The following is a 22,428-nucleotide window of genomic DNA, read 5'->3' on the forward strand; positions in this document are numbered from 1 at the left end:
CCGGTTGGCTCTGCAACAAACAATAAATGACCACGAAACAAGAAAATAATAGGAAAATACGGGAATAATAGAAAATATATAGATTCGATTTTTGATTATTTTCCTTTCGATTTTCAACTATATAAGGGTGATTTAAATCTTTAAAATGAGAGATTTTGGGAAGAATCAATAAAAAAGATTCAATATCAACAAACAAATTTTCTTTCCGAATACAAAAGGTGTTTTTCATTTTCTCAAAGATTTTGAGTTTCGTTTTGTTTTTTTTCTTTTAGCCTTTTTATTGTTTTATTTTTCATTGAAAATAAAAAGAAAGGAGGAAGAAACTTACACTGTCACCGAGTCGACGGGTCAGCGTCTTCTCCGTCGACGGAGGCCGTGGTGAAATCAACCCAAAGGGTTAAGGAAACCCTAAAAGAAGCGGTTTACGCTTCAAAGGAAAGGCAAAATATTTCCCTAAATTTGTTTTTTTTAAAACTTAAAACAGAGCGAGCAAGGATGGCGCTTTTTATTTGGGGTTTACGATATCAACCTTAAATGGGATAATTGCGCAATAAGTCCTTCCCCTTTGCGCCATGTTTTATTAAGCCAGTTATCTCTTTTTAATTTGGCCCGAATGTTTTTTCCTCGTTTCAAATCGGTCCCCATTGCGGTGCAGCGTTTTAAGGAGGCGGATTATTTCCATTTGGGCCCCCTCATATAATGCGTGTGTTGCAAATTGGTCCCTGTTCTATTTTAATTTCATTTTTTTGGCTATTTTGTTTTTGTTGCAATTCGTTTTTTTAAATTTTTATTTTTAAAATTATTACTATATTATTTATTATCATTTATTACTATTTCTATATTCATATACAATTTTTTTATATATAGTACATATATGCATAATTCTTTATATAATATATATATATATATTCTTAAAATGCATGCATTTTACATACGTCTTTTATTTTTTTATTTTTTACTCATATTTTTTACATTATATATATACTTATACATTTCTTTTATTTTTTAAAATGCATACATATCCACATACTTTTATACCTATCTTTTTTTCATATATTAGTTTGTTCTTCTAGTTGTTTGCATTCATATATGTACACATACATATACATATTTTAATACGTGCATAATTTATATATTTGTTTTTTTGTTTTCATAGTTTTTATAAATAAATAAATATATATATATATGTATGTACACTCATATTTTACAATACATATGCATTTTTCCTATTTGTTGTACATATACATGCTTTATGAAATATACGTACATATTTTAGGAGATTATTATAAGTTCGCTATACATGTTTTTTATATGTATACTTGTATATGTGTGTTAAACATACGCATGCACATATTTTCAAATTTACTTGTGTATTGTACTTGTATATATATTTTGTAAATACATGCATATTTATAATTTAAATTAAAGTACGTGTTCCATGTTGTTTATTAACATTTTATCTTGCTTTTAAAGAAGACATATTTTGGTTTTGTCAAAACATTGAAATCATCATATTTTATAAATTTTCAAAGTATTTGGCGTTCATTATTCTCAAGAAAGACCGTATCCTAACTTACTGGATTGCGATTATTCTTCGATGAATTTAGAACGCTAAGTATTTGTTTTGCAATAAATCCACAAATTTCAAATAAAAGCTTATTCTCGGGAATTCAAAAATGTTGGGTCCTAACTTACTGGTCATGACATTTTATTATCTCCAAATAAGTATTTCAAAAACAAAAGGCAATATTCGGTATTTTGAAGATTTAAAAATATTGTGCCCTAACTCACTGGGTGTGGTGTTTTATTTCTTTGAAATAAGAATGTCTTATCGTTTTAATTCATTCACAAGTTAAATGTTCTCTTTTAAAATCTTTTCAAATTTTCGACACCAAGACATTACAGAATCAATTTGGTACCGATTTTGGGCGTTACGAGGGTGCTAACCTTCCTCGTGCGTAACTGACTCCCGGACTCGTTTTCTCAAAATTCGTAGACCAAAATAATTTTTAAGGTGGGCCGGTCACACCTTAATAAAGGATCGGTGGCGACTCCCATTTTTATTTTTAAAGTCGACAACTAGATTTTTGTTTTTCAAAAAAACGGTTTCGACAATCCTAATATAATTAAAATAGAGTTTAATAGAATAAAATCTCTTTTTTTTTTTGCATTTCAACCCTTGTGTCCTCCATGCTTGCACTTTTGGCACCAACTTTTCCTTGTGTCACACATTGGCCCATTTTATCTCTAAATTCACGCTTTTGGCCCTTAATTTCACTTTTGCCTCAAATTTAGTCCCTATGAGATAAAAAATCATAAATAGCTCAAATTAGCAGGATAATACTCAGAATAAATACATAATTAATACATAAAAATACGTTATTCTAGAGTGTTATCACAATTTCCATTTAATTCACGTACAATTGAATGACATTAAGTTCAACACTAATACGTATTTACCATTTAACTTAACGTTTATCGATTATACCATTCAATAACACATTTATGAAATTCTCAATTTTGCAATGAAAATATCACTTTAGCTTAAATAACAACATCATCCTGGTATAAATACACTACCACTTATCCATTTACTTTAATTCATTTGGGCCCATTTGTCACTTACCATCCTTAATCAAATTAGGGAACGGTTACGGAAAATTAAGTACTTCACTTTGACTTTGCCATAGTATAACTATGGTCTTACGTATGATCACTTATCACTTGTCCCTGATCAGATAAGTGTAGCTAAGGCTACCACTTATCACTTTGTCACTTGATCAGATAAGTGTAGCTAAGGCTACCACTTATCATTTTGTCACTTGATCAGATAAGTTGTAACAGCCCGATTTTGGTTCTAGTCGGAATAGTGGTTTCGGGACCACAAATCTGACGAGGAAAAATGTAATGGCCTGAATTTTCAAAGGTGTCAGAACGGTGATTCGAGATCACTAAATTTGAAAAATGAGTAGAAAATATTATTAATTTAGTGAGTATAAGTTAAATGTGAAGTTAGGAAAATTTTTTAAATAGTGAATAGTACACTAGAAATAAATATTAAAATAATTAGAATTGAAAACGAGGTATTGAGACATCGGAGATTTTAAACCGAGCCATAAATATTTTTATAAATATTTATGGAGTGTTAAAAAGTTAGTATTAAAGTTTCGTCAAGAAATTTTAAAGTTCCGATAATTAATTGAACAAAAAGGACTAAATTGTAACAAATGCAAAATTATAGGAAATGATTAAATAGCTTAAATGATAAAAGGAAGAGGACTTAAAAGGAAAATAGACCCAAGGTCTATTTGGGCTGGACGGCAAAGGCATGAAATCAGCAAGAAAGTCAGGAGAATTAAGGGTAAAATTGGAATATTGCAAAATTTGCTTAATAAAGTTAGGACCAAAGTGGAATTATCTAGATTTCTCTTCATTTTTCTGCATTATCATCAGCTAAAACACCATAGAAGGGTTTCTTCAAGCTGGTTCTTCATATTTTTACTGCAGGTAAGTTCAATTCTTGATTATTTCTTGAAATTTTTGTGTTTTTGGGACTTTTACAACTAGGCCCAGTTGTTGAATTCATTAGTTTTTGATTCTATGAAAGAATTTGAAAGTTTCTATAAATACATGCTGGAATTATATGATGATTTAGCATGGAATTAGAGCTTTAAATTGTTCATATGCTGATTTTATTGAAAGAATTGAATAGAAAGTGAATGTTTGGGACCTAATAGTAAAAGAGTTTGAAGATAGAGTTATATGTGGAAATTCTGAATTTCAATAGTTTTGATACAACTTATAATGTCTAGGTAAAGTATTAGTTGAGAAAATTAGATTAATTGAGGGGTTAATTGAGAAAGGACCAAATTGTATAAACTGTGAAATTTGGGGCAAAATAGAAATCAGCATTTTGCACTAAAGTAGTTTTGGACAGCAGCAGTAGTATAACTTTGAAAAATCACCAAAAATTGTGGGAATTGAATTAGAGGGTGAATAAAATATGAAATTAAAGCTTATTGAGTCTAGTTTCTTATAAAAGAAACGGTGTAAGCAATAGAATTATAAATCATGAGATATAATAGATTTTGTGAGACAAGGTCAGAATGAATTCAGGTTCCCCTGTTTTGATTTTGTAAAATCATTAAAAATTGTACAAAAATGATTATGAGTTATAACTTATATGTTTAGAATCCTTAATGAGTCTATTTTCATAAGAAGCAAATGAAAACATCATCCAAGTTTTGTAAAATGAGATGATTAATTTTAGTGAAGAGTGGTTGAAACTGTCAGACAATGAAATAGGGAAATTTAAAGAATAAACTGTACTATTTTGCTAAACAAAAATTCTGAAAATTTTATGGTAAGAAGATATGTGAGTCTAGTTTCAGGGAAAATTTACGGATCTTAATTTGGAGCTCTGTAACTCTAGATAAAAATAATTTAGTAAATCTGACTCAGACAGACAGCTTGAATTTTACATACAAGAAAATAGTGAAAGTATGAATAATGTTGTTTAAGTGTGTTATACACATTAAGGATGTGGAATGGAGAGGAGGAGGAGGAAAATTGAGAAATATATGAATGATTTGTGTATAATTGGTCATATGCTTGATTATAATTGATAAACGATGAAATAGAAATGATGCTTATATTTGTGCATTATTGGTCATGGTTTAAGCTCATGTGTGAAAATAAAGTTTCATAGTATGTGTGTATGGTATATTCGGTATATGATTGGCATGAAATAATGTCATGAATGGTTTATGAATTAACACATGTTGGTAAGCCTGATACATGAATAAGTGTTGTGCTCATCCATGCTTATAATGCTTATGCTATATGTGTATTTGGCTGACATATTTGGTGTATATACTTAGGCTTTGGCCAAGTAGTGGCTAGATTATGCTATGTTAAATTTATAAGTTATGCATTGAAATGGTTTATCATGTGGTTAGCCCCAAAAAGAGTTATATTTAAATACACTAGCTTGCGACTATGGTTGAATGATATGTTTATATCTTATGTGATGTGCATAGAAAACGAGTGTGGAAAGATGATGAAATAATAAGTTCATATGGCTGAAATTTAATGATTAAGTGTTAATTTCATGAAATATATAATGTATGATGAAATGTATTTAGTGTTGAAATGAGAGTAAAATAAAAATGCGAAAATCGAATAAATGATCAAATTAAGCGGAACGGCGAATTTGAGTACTTCTGATCAAGAGATAAAGTGATAAGTGGTAGCTTTAGCTACACTTATCTGATCAAGTGAAAAAGTGATAAGTGCTATACTTATCTGATCAAGTGACAAAGTGATAAGTGGTAGCTTTAGCTACACTTATCTGATCAAGTGACAAAGTGATAAGTGGTAGCCTCACTACACTTATCCGATCAAGTGAAAAGTGATAAGTGGTAGCCTCACTACACTTATCGATCAAGTGAAAAGTGATAAGTGGTAGCCTCACTACACTTATCGATCAAGTGAAAAGTGATAAGTGGTAGCCTTAGCTACACTTATCCGATCAAGTGAAAAGTGATAAGTGGTAGCCTAGCTACACTTATCTGATCAAGGACAAGTGATAAGTGATCATACGTAAGACCATAGTTATACTATGGCAAAGTGAAAGTGAAGTACTCAATTTTCCGTAACTGTTCCTTAATTTTGATCAAGGATGGTAAGTGACAAATGGGCCCAAAAGAATTAAAGCAAATGGATAAGTGGTTGTGTATTTATACCAGGATGATGTTGTTATTTAAGCTAAAGTGATCTTTTCATTGCAAAATTGAGAATTTCATAAATGTGTTAATGAATGGTATAATCGATAAACGTTGAGTTAAATGGTAAATACGTATTAGTGTTAAACTTAGTGACATTGAATTGTATGTGAATTAAATGGAAATTGCTAGTGATATGATTTAAATTGTGAGCATGAGAAATTGCGAATTGAATGAAATGGAAACGAAGCATTGAATTGCATGAGTATGTATCGGGTCTCGTAGGCCCAATTTTATTATGATTATAATGTTTTGAGGATATATTGTGAAGAGTTATAAAAGCATGTTAATAATTTTGAAAGTTTTAATTTAGATGAAATTTTATAACTCGGTTAAATACGTTTGCAAGTGTATGTGTTCTAGTACTGCCTCATACCCTATTCCAGTGTCGGATATGGGTAAGGGGTGTTACATAAATGTAGATAAGGCTACCACTTATCACTTTGTCACTTGATCAGATAAGTGTAGCTAAAGCTAACACTTATCACTTTGTCACTTGATCAGATAAGTGTAGCTAAAGCTAACACTTATCACTTTGTCACTTGATCAGATAAGTGTAGCACTTATCACTTTATCTCTTGATCAGAAGTACTCAAATCCGGCGTTCCGCTTAATTTGATCATTTGTTCGATTTTCGCATTTTAATTTTACTCTCATTTCAACACTAAATACATTTCATCATATATTATATAATTCATGAAATTAACATTTAGCCATTAAATTTCAGCCATATGAACTTACTATTTCATTATCTTTCCACACTTGTTTCTATGCACATCACACAAGATATAAGCATATCATTCAACCATAGTTGCAAGCTAGTGTATTTAAACATAACTCTTTTTGGAACTAACCACACGATAAACCATTTCAATGCATAACTTATAAATTTAACGTGGCATAATCTAGCCACTACTTGGCCAAAGCCTAAGCATATACACCAAATATGTTAGCCAAATACACATATAGCATAAGCATTATAAGCATGGATGAGCACAACATTTATTCATGTATCAGGCTTACCAACATGTGTTAATTCATAAACCATTCATGACATTGTTTCATGCCAAATCATATACCGAATATACCATACACACATACTATGAAACTTTATTTTCACACATGAGCTTAAACCATGACCAATAATGCACAAATATAAGCATCATTTCTATTTCATCGTTTATCAATTAAAATCAAGCATATGACCAATTATACACAAATCATTCATATATTTCCCAATTTTCCTCCTCCTCCTCTCCATTCGACATCCTTAATGTGTATAACACACTTAAACAACATTAGCTATAATTTCACTATTCACTCACATGTATATTTAAAACTGTTTATCCGAGTCAGAGTCACTAAATTATTTTTATCCGGAGTTATAGAGCTCAAAATTAAGATCAATTAATTTTCCATGAAACTAGACTCACATACCTTCTTACCATAAAATTTTTAGAATTTTTGGTTCAGCCAAATAGTATAGTTTATTCTTTAAAGTTTCCCTTGTTACGCTGTCTGACAGTTCCGACCACTCTTCACTAAAAATGAATTATATAATTTTACAGAATTTGGATGATGTTTCCATTTATTTCCTTTGAAAATAGACTCATTAAGTATTCTAAGCATATAAATTATAACTCATAATTATTTTTCTTCAAATTTTTATGATTTTCCAAAGTCAGAACAGGGGAACCCGAAATCATTCTGAAATTGTCTCACAAAATTTATTATATCTCATGATTTACAATTTCATTTCTTACATCAGTTTTTCTATGAGAAACTAGACTCAATAAGCTTTAATTTCATATTTTATTCACCCTCTAATTCAATTCCCACAATTTTTGGTGATTTTTCAAAGTTATACTATTGCTGCTGTCCAAAACTGCTTTAGTGCAAAATGTTGATTTCCATTTTGCCCTAAATTTTACAGTTTATACAATTCGGTTCTCTCTCAATTAACCCCTCAATTAATCTAATTTTCTCAATTAATACTTTATCTAGACATTATAAGTTGTTTCACAACTATTGAAATTCAGAATTTCCACATATAACTCTATCTTCAAACTCTTTTACTATTAGGTCCCAAACATTCACTTTCTATTCAATTCTTTCAATAAAATCAGCATATAAACAATTTAAAGATCTAATTCCATTCTAAATCATCATATACTTCCAGCACATATTCATAGAAACTTTCAACTTCTTTTATAGAATCAAAAACTAATGAATACAACAAGTGGGCCTAGTTGTAAAAGTCACAAAAACACCAAAATTTCAAGAAATAATCAAGAATTGAACTTACCTACAGTAAAAATAGGAAGAACCAGCTTAAGGAAACCCTTCTATGGTGTCTTTGCTGATGAGAATGCAGAAAAATAAAGAGAAATCTAGATAATTCCACTTTGGTCCTAACTTTATTAAGTAAATTTTGCAATATTTCAATTTTGCCCTTATTTCTCCTTACTTTGTTGCTGATTTCATGCCTTTGCCGTCCAACCCAAATAGACCTTGGGTCTATTTACCTTTGAATCCCTCTTCCTTTTATCATTTAAGCTATTTAATCATTTCTCATAATTTTGCATTTGTTACAATTTAGTCATTTTTATTCAATTAATTATCGGAACTTTAAAATTTCTTAACGAAAATTTAATACTAAATTTTTAACACTCCATAAATATTTATAAAAATATTTATGGCTCGATTTAAAATCTCTGAGGTCTCGATACCCTATTTTTTTGTTCTAATTATTTTAATATTTATTTCTAGTGCACTATTCACTATTTCAAAAATTTTCCTAACTTCACATTTAACTGATACTCACTAAATTAATAATATCTTCTACTCATTTGTCGAATTTAGTGATCTCGAATCACCGTTCCGACACCTCTGAAAATTCAGGCTATTACATTTTTTTTCCTTGTCGGATTTGTCGTCCAAAAACCACTGTTCCATCTAGACCCAAAATCAGGCTGTTCTAGCCTTGGTACTTGGTTCGAGCGCAAGGGGTGTCAAAGCCAAGAAGGTCGAAAGCGAGAAGAAGCCAGTGGAGTGCTTCTTGTGTCATGGTCCGCATAGGTTGCGGAAATGTCCGAGGAAGCCTGTCATCGAAGGGAACGATGGAGCAGACAAGGAGCCTAAGAAGCTTGGTTCGAGCAAGGGAAAAGTCGAAGCCAAGATGACGAAGAGGAGCAAAAAGAAGCGAGTAAAGTGCTTCTTGTGCCGTGGTCCGCATGAGTTGCGGAACTGTCCAAAGCAAGCCGGAGTCAAAAGAAAGGCAACGTTTGAGCTTTGTGAGTCATCGGAGGGGCTTCCACCCAAGGAAGAGGTGAGTTTGCCATTAGACTTAGAGGAAAGAGTTGCGATGAAAACAGTGAAGCTGGGACCAATGAGGCTCAAGTTGAGTGAAGTGTCGGAGTTGGCCGAGTCATCGACAAGGCTTCCACCTATGGGAGAGGTGGGTGGTGCATCAGACTTCAAGGAAAAAGAAGTGATGCATGTGGGACAGTTGACCAGAGTAAATGCGAAGGTACATTCAGAACACTGTGATAGTGTTTTGCATTCTAACTCGTTGACTTGGCAAGAACGTAGGGGCCCTTTTGAAGTTCTTGAGCAAAGAGGCCGAGAGACTGTGGGCAAAGTGAAGCCAAGGGTGGTGAATCACGAGGATTCTATTCGAGCAAAGTTAGAATGTGGACAAGAGAGTGACATAACTTCTTGTCATCGAGATGTACAAACGAGTAGGACGGTTCGAGTGAAGAAGCGACGTAAGCCGAAGCAAAAGTCCCGAAGGAAGGGAAAAGCTAAAGAGTCGAGACAAGACCAAGGCGAATCAAGTCAGTGCCATTCGGAAGTCACAACGAGGACGTTGCGAGAATGGATGGGGAGAATGTCACGGGCCGCAGTTTAAAGCCCGTGACCATCGCACCAAATGCATCCAATGGAGGCCTATTGCTCAGATGGGGATCATTTGGCCTACGAGAACTGGCTCGATTCAAATAGCTATTGGAGAAGCCTGTCAGATTGAAGCCTGGTTGGTCCGATAAGCAAGAAATGGGCTAATATGGTAACTAATCTTAGAAGATAGAGGGAATCATATCTTGTAAAGATTAGATTAGATTTGATAAGGCTTATCTTGTAAATCCCTAAAATTAAGGGATATGGTTAAATCTCATCCGTCGATGTAAATGTATCTTAACCGTCGATTTTGGGAGAGCTCAACTATAAATAGAGATCTTCCCCCTCAGTTGTACTCACTCCATTCATTGTTTCATTATTCTTTGTGAATAAGAGAATTGTGAGCATTTACTCAAACACTTTGCGAGCATTCTTTCTGTTGTTCTTCTTTTGGCACAATCGCTTCAGCTTTACAAATGGGTGCCTTGGAGGAGTTCTAAAGAATCCTCACTTTTGGGTGTAACGGCTGACTTAGGCGAGTTTGGAGCAAACGGATCGCCTAAGGCCGCACGGATTGTGAGACGAAAGGTCTAGCCCCGTGACACTAGCACAAGCTGAGTAACAAAATTTATCCCTTCTTCAACGCTAAGAAATATCAAGTTACTTATATATTAAAAAAAAGTTTAAAAGCTCCACTGGGGTTTATCTATCTATTCAGACATTTTTTTCTTAGAAATATATGAATATATATAGAAAGTTGTTAATTTGATATATTAGTCGGTTCCATGACGTCCACCAAACAATATTCTTCAAATCATTCATGTACATGAATCGTATTTGATTGAAAATTGCTTACATTTTGACTTTGAGACGAAAAGCGCATTGTATCCCTACTCAACTCTGGTTAATGTCTTCTGAAGTTTACTCAAAGCTGCATCAGTTAATTTTAAACCCAAATTGATGATATGGAGTTTTTACCACAAGTAACCAACGTTGGTTATGTATTACAGTTCTGCTTCAAGAAAAAAAAAATCAAGTCCTTCGATAAATAAACTATACAATATCAGATAATCGTATGTATCTGCCTTGAATGTTTTTGTAAATCAAAAGGAGTTATCAAGTTTCATCCCAAACATTTAAGATTAAACCTCATTTGTCAGCGTTAATGATTGATCAATCAGTTAAGAGGATATACCCGCCGCCTTTTGAAATACGCGCCTGTTGCATTTCCCGGGAAGCTATGTTCATAAGCTCTATGTGTAGAGTTAGATTCTGCTGAGATTTACGAAATTCTAACACATGTTCTTTCCACCAAATCCAACAGCAAACTGGTTTGCTTTTGTTTGGGGAGAGTCATAAAACGTGTCCGTGTTCAGGATTTTTGGTTTAAGATAAGATTTGAGGATTGTCAGCTTGCAAGTGGAAAATTGATTGTGTGTGGGAACAAAACTTGGCTCAAGCCGATGGAGTGGAGGATGGGCCCCGCCCCACGAAATATCTAACACATTTATATGCTGTAGCTGTCTGGATGGTTTTATTTTATTTTATTGCAAAGGTGGATGTGGAGGGAGGGCGAGTGATTGGTGATTTATGCATAGCATTGTTGCAAAATAACTTTAATATTAAATGAGTGACAAGAAAGGGAAGATGCAAGTTGCGGGGGTTTATGTCTTGTTGCCTAACTCCTTTTATCTTTCTCACAATCAATTGGTTGGAGATCTTTAATCCTTTTGATTTTTATCTGTTCCCATGACTAGTAAGTACTGTAGGTTCATTAACTCTCCAAACAGCTCCGCTTGTCTCTTTTAATCATTTTGGCAGTAAGTAATAACATTGCAACAGGATACAGGAAGTGGTGATGGACGATTCTGTCTCTCCAAAATTGGCTTCAGATGATTCCGAACTCAACCCAACTGGTACTCAGGCATCCAAAAGAAGGTTAGTGGTATTTAATATATACTCAAATTTTCTAGTCTTTGGCTAGTACATGGCTGTTTTGACATCTTTAGCAATGGTTTATTTCAGGGATAACATTTCTAAGTCTTAGATATGTTGTATTTAGCAGGAAGGTGGTTGAGAAGATTGTTGTTACAGTGAAGGTAGAAGAAAATGGTGGAAAGCTAAAGAGCGAGGGGCCACCTTCTGATTTATGGTCCTGGAGAAAATATGGGCAGAAACCTATCAAAGGATCTCCTTATCCCAGGTGTGCTTTCTTCTGCGTCGCGATTTCTTGCTTTATATCGTCCTTAAGATGAACTCATAAACTTTATACTTTGTCAATACATCCAAAACTTACATCATGTTTCTTCAGTTCTGTGCATGTTTTTGTTGAAGTTTGAGTTAGAACTACATTTTTCCTCCCACACCTTAAAATTTAGCCAATAAGGGTTTTTTCCGCCCCTTCACTTTGTCCCATTCCTCCTTTCCCCATTAAGAAATCTCACAAGGTTTCATGTTTCATCATGCAGAGGCTATTACAGGTGTAGCACATCAAAAGGTTGTTCAGCCAAAAAGCAAGTGGAAAGATGCAAAACAGATGCCTCGATGCTTATCATCACTTACACCTCTAGTCATAACCATCCAGGTCCTAATCTCCACTGCGCCGACCTAAAACAGTCCCCTAAAGAACCCGAAACCACCCATAGTGATGATGATAAGCCCCCAACTACTACGCTGAAGCAGCTCCCGGAGGTTTCAGAAAAAGAGCCAGAAGAAGTAAAAAAGGAGCAAAACAAAACGAGCAGTACAGATGAAGATGCAAGTGAAGAGCAGCATTTTCACTATTTACAATCCCCATTAAGTTTTCCCCAGAATAACATCATTAGCCCTGAAGATCCCTTCAACGGGAATCTAGAGAAAACCCATGACACACTGGGGTTTCTGTTGGATGAAGAGCCACTGTCTTGCCTTCATATAACAACATCTTCAATACCAAAATCAGAAGAAAATGATTTCTTTGATGAGCTTGAAGAACTACCCATATCTTCAGCTTTCACAAGTTTGATGATGAGAAGCAAGTTTTGGGATGAAGGAATTCCTGTTGTCCCTTCTTGATCAGTAGTGTTTATGGGTCTCAGGAAAAAAAAATAAAAGTAGTTAAAATGTTCATAATGAAGTGATTATGCCTTCCACTACTAATGGTTCTAGTTTAGCATCTTCTATTTTTATCTTCTCTCTTTTTTTTTTTGCTTTTTTTTTTCTTGTTTGAGGGTTCACACAAAAAGTGAAAGTTGGATCACTTTGGCAACCAAAAGGTCCGTGGTTGCTATAAAAAAAAAAAAAACAAATCTTTTTTAGCAAACAGGGAAAACCATAAAGTCTAATGGATAGAGACAACCACACACGCACGCCCCAAGAGAGAGAGAAGGTGTGGCTACTTTTGTTGGGTGGTAGTAGGTGTGAATTAATGAAGGCACGAGGTTCACGCGAGGATGCTTTGCTTAAGATCCTCTTTTATCTTTGTTTTTCTTTGGTTTATAATGCCTCGTCAAATTAACTAAAAATTTAATCAAACTAAATGTATTTATTAATTAATAATATAGTTATGGTGAATAAAAATATTATTCCCATAAAAATTACAAATATTAATAATTATCGTCTTTTTATTTTTTAATCAAATAATTTAAATGATTAATTAAAAATTAAAATTAATTAAATTAATTAACTAACGAACACCACAAATAACAAAATAGGAAAATAATCGATTAATAACCAAGAAACAAATACTAGAAAAGAATCCGCCTAGATTTCAACTGTCACTACCCATCTAAATTACGCAATTTCTTTACTTAGCATATTGATTCGTAAAAATTCCTAAATTATATTAATATCTCTTTCGAGGTTGATTAATTAATTTTTTAATTAAAGCCCTATTAAATTTGACTCTAATTTGGTAAATTTATGTTGTCATATTTCTAGGATTAGATGCAACTCCAGTCAATTACTCAAGATTTAATCTTGAACAGGGTCTATTTAACCATCGATTTAAGCACATAAAAATGAATCAATAATCTAGAAATATCAAATCAAGAATTAAGCACACATATAACCGAAAATAAAAATCAAACGACAAAATCCATCATAGGGTTAATCTCTTTTAGGTATTTAAAAAATTAATTCATACTTGAAAATAAAAAATCCAAGACACGTATAACCGAAAGAAATAAAAAAAATCATGATAACTTCCTAAGCAATCAAATGAGAATCTTCAATCTTGATGGAAATTTACTTCAAAGTCTGCTTTAATAGTGTTTTTCGAGTTGTTTTCTTGAGTTTTTTTTTACGGCTAACTTTGATCTTCTTGTTTTTTTCATATATACGTGTTAAAATGCTCAAAAAACCTAAAAATCGAGATTTTCGTTGTTCAGTATGAAATCTCGTGAAATCAACACAGCCTATCACATGCCTGTGTGGGTCACACAGCTGTGTGGAATAGTTCGTGTGACTCATGTAGCTTGCTCTGACACTCCGGTTTTCGTCCCTTTTGTTCCCAAATGTTCTGTTAAGCATTAAAACACAAATTTAAAAAATTAGAATTATAAAATTCACAATTAACATTGAATAATCAACCAAAAACATATTAAAAATAAAATTAAAACATGGTACTTTTAACACTTATTCGTAACATCAGTAGGTTGGATTCCATTGGAAAAAGCGAGTAAAATAACAAAGAAAGAATATAAATTGGTCTACAAAGTCCAAATGCCACGTCATTTTTTTTTACTAAGCCGATCCTTGTTACTAACCTCAGGGGCTGAGAGATTCGGATAATTTAGTTAGTCAGTAGTTAACAGATTCCTTGTACAAAATGCCAAACTAAAAGTATATCACGTCAGCCCTGGTGGTGACAGAATTTGAAGACCTTTTAGTGTTGAGTAAATTTTAGTCATTTACGTTAATTTTATTGGATGATGTTTTCAGTCCTACTGTTTCTATGAACCTGTCACACCGGTATGGTGGAGAACCCAAAAATATCTCTAAAGTATGGGTGGATGGTTGCCATGTCAAGGCTGTATAAGGAAGGCCCATCAACTTCGGTTCATCACTGCCTGCGTGGCAATCTGTACCATGTTGCATGAGCTTTATAGCTGTAGAGAAATTTCAGTACTTTTTGCAGCAAAAAAAGAAAAAAAAAAAAAAAAGAAAACCCTTCATATTAACTGTTTAATATTGTTTATATAATAATTAACATCAAAATTCATATTTCTTTACCATAATATCATCATTATTCAACACTGAAAGAGGCACTCAGATATGTGGACAATTATTTCCAGTTATCTCTAAAGAGTAAGGCCATGTCATTGATACCAAACACGCAATGGCTATTCATTACTATCAGCTGTAGAAGCTAGTGGCTGAAGTGCTTTCAAAGGATTCATGATAACACCATCAATAAGTCCATATTCCTTTGCTTCTTTTGCGCTCATGAAAAAATCACGGTCTGTATCCTGGTTAATCTTCTCCAAACTTTGACCAGTGTGGTAAGCAAGATATCCGTTTAAATTTGCCTTATGGTGCAGCATTTCATTCGCCTGACAACTCGTGTGTAACAGTCAGGGTGTTGTACAACAACTGAACAAGATTGAAGCTACATGCTAAACAGTTCAACAAATCAAAACTGTTGATATCTAGCCATGAAGGCATACAGCATACCACTGCTGCATTGTTTTAATCTTTTCTACTCTTTTCTCCCCTTAAAAACAAAGTATAAAAAACATGAGGTTTGCCAAGACAAATGCGTACCTGGATATCAATATCAGTTTGACCTCCTTGAGCTCCACCAAGAGGCTGATGTATCATTATCCTCGAATTAGGTAAACTGTATCGTTTTCCTAGGGGTTTCAAGAAAAACAAAGGGTAAACTACACTTTGTAGACTGGAGGGAACCATACCAAACAACAGAGCTATGAATGTACAAATCACCAACGTTAGATACCTTTAGTTCCAGCACTAAGAAGAAAAGCTCCCATGCTGCTCATTTAAGAACAAAATACATCTTTTATCAAAAAAACAAACAAACAACAAAATACATCTCATTAATCATAGCAAACAACTGCATCCACATGCACATAGAAAATATTGCTCCCAAGAACATCCGCAGACATCTTACTCTAGAAATATATTTCATATCAAAGGATTTGCGATTTCTAACATTCATCATTAGGCTCTTGCACTAAACACATTACTTTCTCATATAACTAACAGAAGTCAAGCTACATCCCGATCCTTACTTCTAAGCATTTAGGAAGGATTACATAAAAAATATAAGACTATTTCGTCAGAATGTTGTCTGTGTGCCTATGCCAGAATTTAGATTAACAGAAGCAACTAAGAGATTTATAAAAGTCTTGAAACTGCCTTATATCATCCATCTCAAATTGACAGCAAGTAACCAATAATTACAATTAGAGCATTCCATCACAAAAAGGAAAGTCATTTCAATATTAATAAAAATGCTTTAAGCATTTCATTCACATAGAATTGAGTATCAGCTTATTTGAGGAATGTCAATCCACAACATGCAGGGTAGGGTTCTTTTCTGCAAAAAGAGCACACAGTTAAGAACCGGCCCATCCTCCAATCCTTCACCCATCCTTACCACCCTCATACCAATTGCTACTGCTTTTCCCTTTACCCATCTTGTGCCAAAGAATCAGTTTCCAACCCAGCCCCTAGTGCTCATAAAATCTGTTATCATGCATAATGATGTACAATCGAAACTGAGTGCAAGTCATCTGGCAAGATGCAGCCGTACAAGCTACTATGAAGATATAAATGCCAGAATTAGGCCTTACTCTATAACATTCCGGCACCTGGGACACCAACCAAATGCATATAACCTTTTCCAAAAGCAGTGAGTAAACTAAATGTGGCTTTGAAATGCAAAGCTCAGGTATCAAGTGGGGGAGACATTAAAAATAAAACAATCTCTATCACCATGCCCCTTCTATCTCAAACAAATTGGAGTATTACAACCAATTTGGCCAAAAATATATTTTACACGCATTAAGAAATATTCTCAGCAAGAATAGAATGTCAAAATGAACCAAACAACGTGGTTTAAGTTACAAAGTTAAGACCAATAAATAGTCCATAAATAATAGAAAAAGCAGCTATAGTTGCAAAACTACTGCTTTCTAATGTTCCATACTGAGATGTAAAAATAATTGCATCATAAATAGAAACAGTTGCATCAAAGAATTTATACCTAGCAGCAAGTCCGACACACACAGTCGAGACATCAGGCCGGATATGCCTCATAGTGTCAAATATGGCCATACCTAAGAAAATTCAGAACAGGCAGGTAAAGAAAATGCCTATTGCTTGCTATTTGAAACAAACCAATACGATCACAAATACATTTGATAGGTACATTACCAGCTGTAACTGACCCTCCAGGGGAATTCACATACATGACAATGTCCTGTTGACGAGATAAAAAAAGAAGAATCTCAAGTATTAACTTTCACACTGGAATTCAAGCTTCCTTATTTCGTTAATGAAAACCAAAGAGACGGTAAGCACAGAACCAAACAGACCTTCTCAGGATCAACAGCATCAAGATAAAGAAGCTGAGCTACAATAATGTTTGCCATATCATCATCAACAGCTCCACCACAGCGAATTATTCTCTTAACAATCAAAGAAACAACCAATACAAGAAAATAATAAGAGAGAAAACTAAGTCTAGTGAAGCCAAATTCACAACCAAAACAAATCTGTACATATTGGAATAGCTGGGTAATAACACTCTGAAATCGCTCTTGCACCATTGGAGGGGCCCCCTGCCCTTGTGCATATGCAGGGAAATAAGGTGACGACGGGATTTGCAAATCATCCCTGCATATTTACAAAATAACATCTCTGATGTTTTATCACATTTTTTTTATTAGAAAAAAAAAAGTTAGACAACATAGGGTTGTAATTTCATTCCAGTTCTTTTTGTACCTTATTGACCAAATTCCATGTCGAGAGCTTTTCTCTGGAGCCCAAAACTCACCTGTGTAGACAGCCTTTGGCTGAGAACCCCTCGCATTCTTTTGATTACTAAATAGCTTCTTCAGTTTCCTGAAAGTAAAAAGAACAACAAAAAGAAGAGTACTTTTCAAACTTTAGCCAATTAGGTAAAAAGGAAAAAGGAAAAAAAAACACACATCAGGATTACAATCCGGCTTGCACCCTTTCTAAAGAAACAAACATTAATTCAAGACATGGGTTTTAATTAACGTTGGAAGAACAGAAAATCTACCTCCTTGATTCTAGAACCTCGAATCAAACGTTTAATTGAAATCTAAAACTTCATTACATTTTCCTAGTTTGGATAAGAGAAAGAGAAAGAAACGAAAATACCTGGGAGGAAGGGGATGGAAAGGAAGAGATAAGTTATGAGAGTCAAGATTGGTGCTTGATTTTGAAGAGAAGGGCAGGCTAGTCAACCGAAGAGACGATGCCGATGTCGAAATGCACGTGTGCGCCATTCTTATCTTTAACTAACCTGTCTGTCAGAACAACCAAGATGGGAGAACTTGTTTCAGCCAATTTTGGAGGCCTGTTCTTCTGGGTTTTTGGCAATGGCGAGGGAACGATAAGGGTAGCGTAGTGTGTAGCTCTCCGTGGAAGTGTAGTAGACCAAGGAACTAGTTTTTTCTTGGAACAGCGACTTCCTCAATATCTTTTCCCGGGCAGAGACGAGTGACAGCAACAAATCTTGTTGTTTGACCCGATTTTTAATTACGGACGGGTACTGATTTCAACCCATTTAGTTTTTATTTTTTAAGTTTGACAAAATAGAATCAAAGGAAAAATACAAATATATGTGTGTATAATTATAAGTATAAAATTAGTATAACACTAATTTTTTAAGGAATCACAAAAATAAAATTAAATTAATACGGTTGTTTAAGAATTTGTATAGTCCAAATAAAACTCAACAAACTGAATTAACCAAGTTAAACCTACATATGAAAATTGCACATAGTGTAACCATAAGATTCACACATAAAATAAATAATAATAAATCTCAAACCTGAATATTCAAGAATATGCATATATTACACTTTTTTAGTAATAAAATTTCACTAATTTAAGGGGAGCAAAACTTGTGTATATCAAAAATTGGAATGAATACATAGTTTAACCAAGTTGAAAGTTATGCCATTATAGATATCATCTTGGGTGGATTTTGTTATGTTGTACATTAGCAGAAAGGTTCAGCTTGCAACCGTAGACTACAAAGGGGAATCGTGATACTTGTATGGGTTAGTGGACGATCAGAATAAAGCAAAAACTGGAAATTGAATCAGTTTTATACCTACCTAGAGGCCGAGAGGGAAACCCGTATGCCGTCCCTATAAGACCCATCACCATTCTAATGGTATTTAATGCAAGCATCTCATCTTTAACAGCCTTCTCCTGTATATATATAAAACAAGGTTCGAGTAAATCAGCCAACATGATCACTATCAAATTAATTAAAATACATAAATGTTCTAAAAAAACAATTTTAAATCATTATTAAAGTAATTATAGAATATTTCATTTCGAAAAGTGATTGTAATTATTAAATTGGCGTAAGCAGAGAATGTTGTACAACAACGGTTTTAACAATCTAATAATTAAAATAAAATTTTAAATAGTTCAATGATCATTTTGTAACTTTTTGAAGTTGAGTGACCAAAACGTAATAGTTTAGTGACCTCGGTATAATTTACCCAAAATTTTCTAGGATTTTGTGGATACCATATTTAGTTAATTGAGTTTTTTAATTTCCATATTCTTTTAATTGTTAATAGAGATTTAATTATTTACGATAATATTGTAATTAACTATTAATCTAACAAAACCTAAAATAAATGAAAAATGACTTTACATTTTAGGTCTAGAATGAATAGCAATGAATAACTCTTGATCTACTTTAAATAAGTCAAGCTTTGATTTGTAATTAGGATAGGAATATACCTAATTAACATGGGTAGCCAAAATTTGAGTTTGTTTATAATCAATTTGGAATATAACTCAATAATTAAATTAAGTTAGTTGTTTAATTATTTGAAAGACAATTAAGTAAATATAGTACCCAAGTGGTTAATAAACCCTGTTAGGATAATTTGAATGGAGATAAAATATTTAGCTAATGTATTGGATGAAAATGAAATCCTTGATTGTTTATTTAAAATGTATTGTCCATTTATTTGGATATATTATAGAATAATAGTTAGTAATTAGCATTATAATTAGTAATAGTTTTTTGTGAAAATTATGTTTTATATCACTTGTTTTAATATATATATTTACGTGTGTGATATTCGACTAATACATATTATTATAAACTGAAGCTTTTTTATTAGACAATATGATAATAAGACTTTTCGCAAAAAAAGAAATGAAAAAAAAGTGAAAAGATTTTCATTGAAATCATTTTTTTATAAATTGAGGATATTTTGTAACACCTCCTACCTGTATCCGTTGTCGGAATAGGGCACGAGGCATTACCGGAGTTTACTGAACATTTTCAATAATTCTGAGTCATTTATTATTCATATTCTGAAAATAATCATAACGTCCCTCTATTGGGCCCTCGAAGCCCAAAACATTCATTAGGAACCTACTGGGATTAACTCGGAATCATAGAGAATTTTTCGCAAAATCCTAAATATATATATATATATATATATATATATATAGATTTTAGAAATTTTTTTATTTCCGAATTAGGTGCAGGATTCATACGGGCGTATCACATAACAAATCTTTTCATAAGAAATTGCATAACTGAAACCTTTCCACTCTTTCATAAGCTCAATTATATTTTCATCTAAGCACTTACCATTCCAATGTACCTTATAATTAAACATATTACCATTCAACAGTAATTTGGCTCTTGCCAAAACTTCAAGCAACAACATTGGTTAGCGTACTTTAATATTGACAAACTTATTTTCTCGCCATGTCTCACTTAAATTTATTACTCGTCTTAATACACATAAATTTCCTTGTATCAACGTATCAAAGATAGTCTCATATTTACATGTCATGATACATATCATTTTCTTGTTGTTTCTTCTTAAATATAAATCATTCAATTCATTATGACAATATTTCATGTACCATAATTTTTATAAGTTCAATGTATATTTATTCCAGTAGCAGTTCATAATCTTGAATATGCATAATTATCAGGCAAGTTTCACATACATGTATTTTCCATGTCATATTTCAGTATATCAAATAATTATCATTTCTATGTATTTCAAGTTTAATTTCATGATTTTAAGTACTTATCATTTTCTATTTTTATCCCGTTGAATTTATCAGAATTTTGATGGATTTTCAGGGGTACACTTTAGTGTACAAATTCGGGTCCGTCAATTCATATTAATGTGCGCACATTTTCCAATTCAGAGAGCACACTCTCGCGAACCTCATTTCTTACAGCGGGATTACCAGTCCAGGCTAAATCCCCTTTAAGAGAGCACACTCCCGCTAATCTCATTTCTTACAGTGGGATTACCAGTCCAGGCTAAATCCCCTGTAATATAAATTCATAGAGTATTGTCGGGATTACCAGTCTAGGCTAAATCCCCTGCAATGACAATTACTCTAATGAGCTTGGATCTGAATTACCAGTTCAGGCTAAATTCAGACCCTAATTCGGATTACCCGTCCGGGCTAAATCTATTTTCCACATATTCTTCGGGAGGGCTATATCAAGATCACCCGTCCGGGCTAGATCTTTTTCACACATATTCTTCGGGAGGGCTATATCAGGATAGGATCAGCCGTCCGGGCTAGATCCTTTTTACCGTCAATTCCTTTTCAAAGATCCATCAAATTTTCCTTTCATTCAACCGGGATTTCTTCCCCTTTTTATCAATTATATCAATGTTTCAATGAACATTTAAATCATATTCACATCAATAACATACATTTCAAGCATTTAAGAATATAATTCAGGTTACACGAACTTACCTCGTTACTTGTTCGTGTTTACAATTTCACTAATCCGATGTTTTTTCTTTTCCATGTTCAAGTCTCGTATTTGAGTCATTCGGATCTTTATAAATAAATTTAATCATCATTTTCATTCATTTCATATTCTGATACATTCAATTAATGCTCTAGGCAAGATTACTATTTTGCCCCTAAGCTTTTAATTAATGACGATTTTAATCCTTAGGATCAGAAAAATAAATTCTTGTAATTTTAATCCTTGTTTTAAGCCTAATTATTCCCATACATGTTGATAACAACCCATGAATTCTATAAAATATCAAATTTTTTCATAATTTCAACACTTTTCAATTTAATCCCTAAAACATGTTTTCACCCGATCTTGTTCTAATTTCATTCAATTTTGTAATTTAAATAAATAAAAATCCATTTCATGCAATTTGGTCATTTTGACATTTTACAAAATTACCCATAAAATTTTACTTTTATTCAATTTAGTCCTTGAGCCTAAAACGTGCAAATTATCCATGCTATCTGAATATTCATTCATATATATATATATATAGATTTATTTATTTTTTCCTCCTCCTCTCCATTCCACATCCTTAATTTATATAACATGCTTATAAGTAACATTATCTATGATTTCATTATTTACTTGTAAATTTATTCAAAGCTGTCTATTTGAGTCATAGTCACTAAATTATTTTTATCTTGAGATAAAAAACTCCAAATTAGGATCCGCTAATTTTACCTGAAACTAGACTCACATATCTTCTTACCATAAAATTTTCAGAAT

General features: G+C 33.0%; 2 protein-coding genes across 8 annotated transcripts; one reads left to right on the forward strand and one right to left on the reverse strand.

The window, feature by feature from the left end:
- Positions 1-11,243: 11,243 nt before the first annotated feature.
- Positions 11,244-12,847, forward strand: LOC105802947 (WRKY transcription factor 22). Of its 6 annotated transcripts, none has more exons than XM_012634863.2 (4): positions 11,244-11,436; positions 11,523-11,618; positions 11,706-11,883; positions 12,149-12,847. In XM_012634863.2, exons 2-4 carry the CDS (start codon positions 11,573-11,575, stop codon positions 12,732-12,734), a joined length of 810 nt encoding a protein of 269 aa, XP_012490317.1. In that variant the 5' UTR covers positions 11,244-11,436; positions 11,523-11,572; the 3' UTR covers positions 12,735-12,847. The 6 variants fall into 6 exon arrangements, with proteins under 6 accessions (XP_012490317.1, XP_012490316.1, XP_012490320.1 ...); XM_012634866.2 differs by having other exon boundaries at positions 11,245-11,436; positions 11,743-11,883; XM_012634869.2 differs by having other exon boundaries at positions 11,249-11,436; positions 11,746-11,883.
- Positions 12,848-14,814: 1,967 nt separating this feature from the next.
- On the reverse strand, positions 14,815-18,380 carry LOC105802946 (ATP-dependent Clp protease proteolytic subunit 5, chloroplastic). Of its 2 annotated transcripts, none has more exons than XM_012634860.2 (9): positions 18,030-18,378; positions 17,628-17,747; positions 17,405-17,519; positions 17,219-17,311; positions 17,058-17,103; positions 16,888-16,960; positions 15,616-15,650; positions 15,423-15,511; positions 14,815-15,211 (listed from the first exon to the last, which is right to left on the reverse strand). In XM_012634860.2, exons 1-9 carry the CDS (start codon positions 18,155-18,157, stop codon positions 15,002-15,004), a joined length of 909 nt encoding a protein of 302 aa, XP_012490314.1. In that variant the 5' UTR covers positions 18,158-18,378; the 3' UTR covers positions 14,815-15,001. The 2 variants fall into 2 exon arrangements, with proteins under 2 accessions (XP_012490314.1, XP_012490315.1); XM_012634861.2 differs by having other exon boundaries at positions 15,127-15,274; positions 18,030-18,380.
- Positions 18,381-22,428: the final 4,048 nt, after the last annotated feature.

Source organism: Gossypium raimondii, chromosome 11 (assembly GCF_025698545.1).
Source record: "Gossypium raimondii isolate GPD5lz chromosome 11, ASM2569854v1, whole genome shotgun sequence".
NCBI classification, from domain to species: Eukaryota; Viridiplantae; Streptophyta; class Magnoliopsida; order Malvales; family Malvaceae; genus Gossypium; species Gossypium raimondii.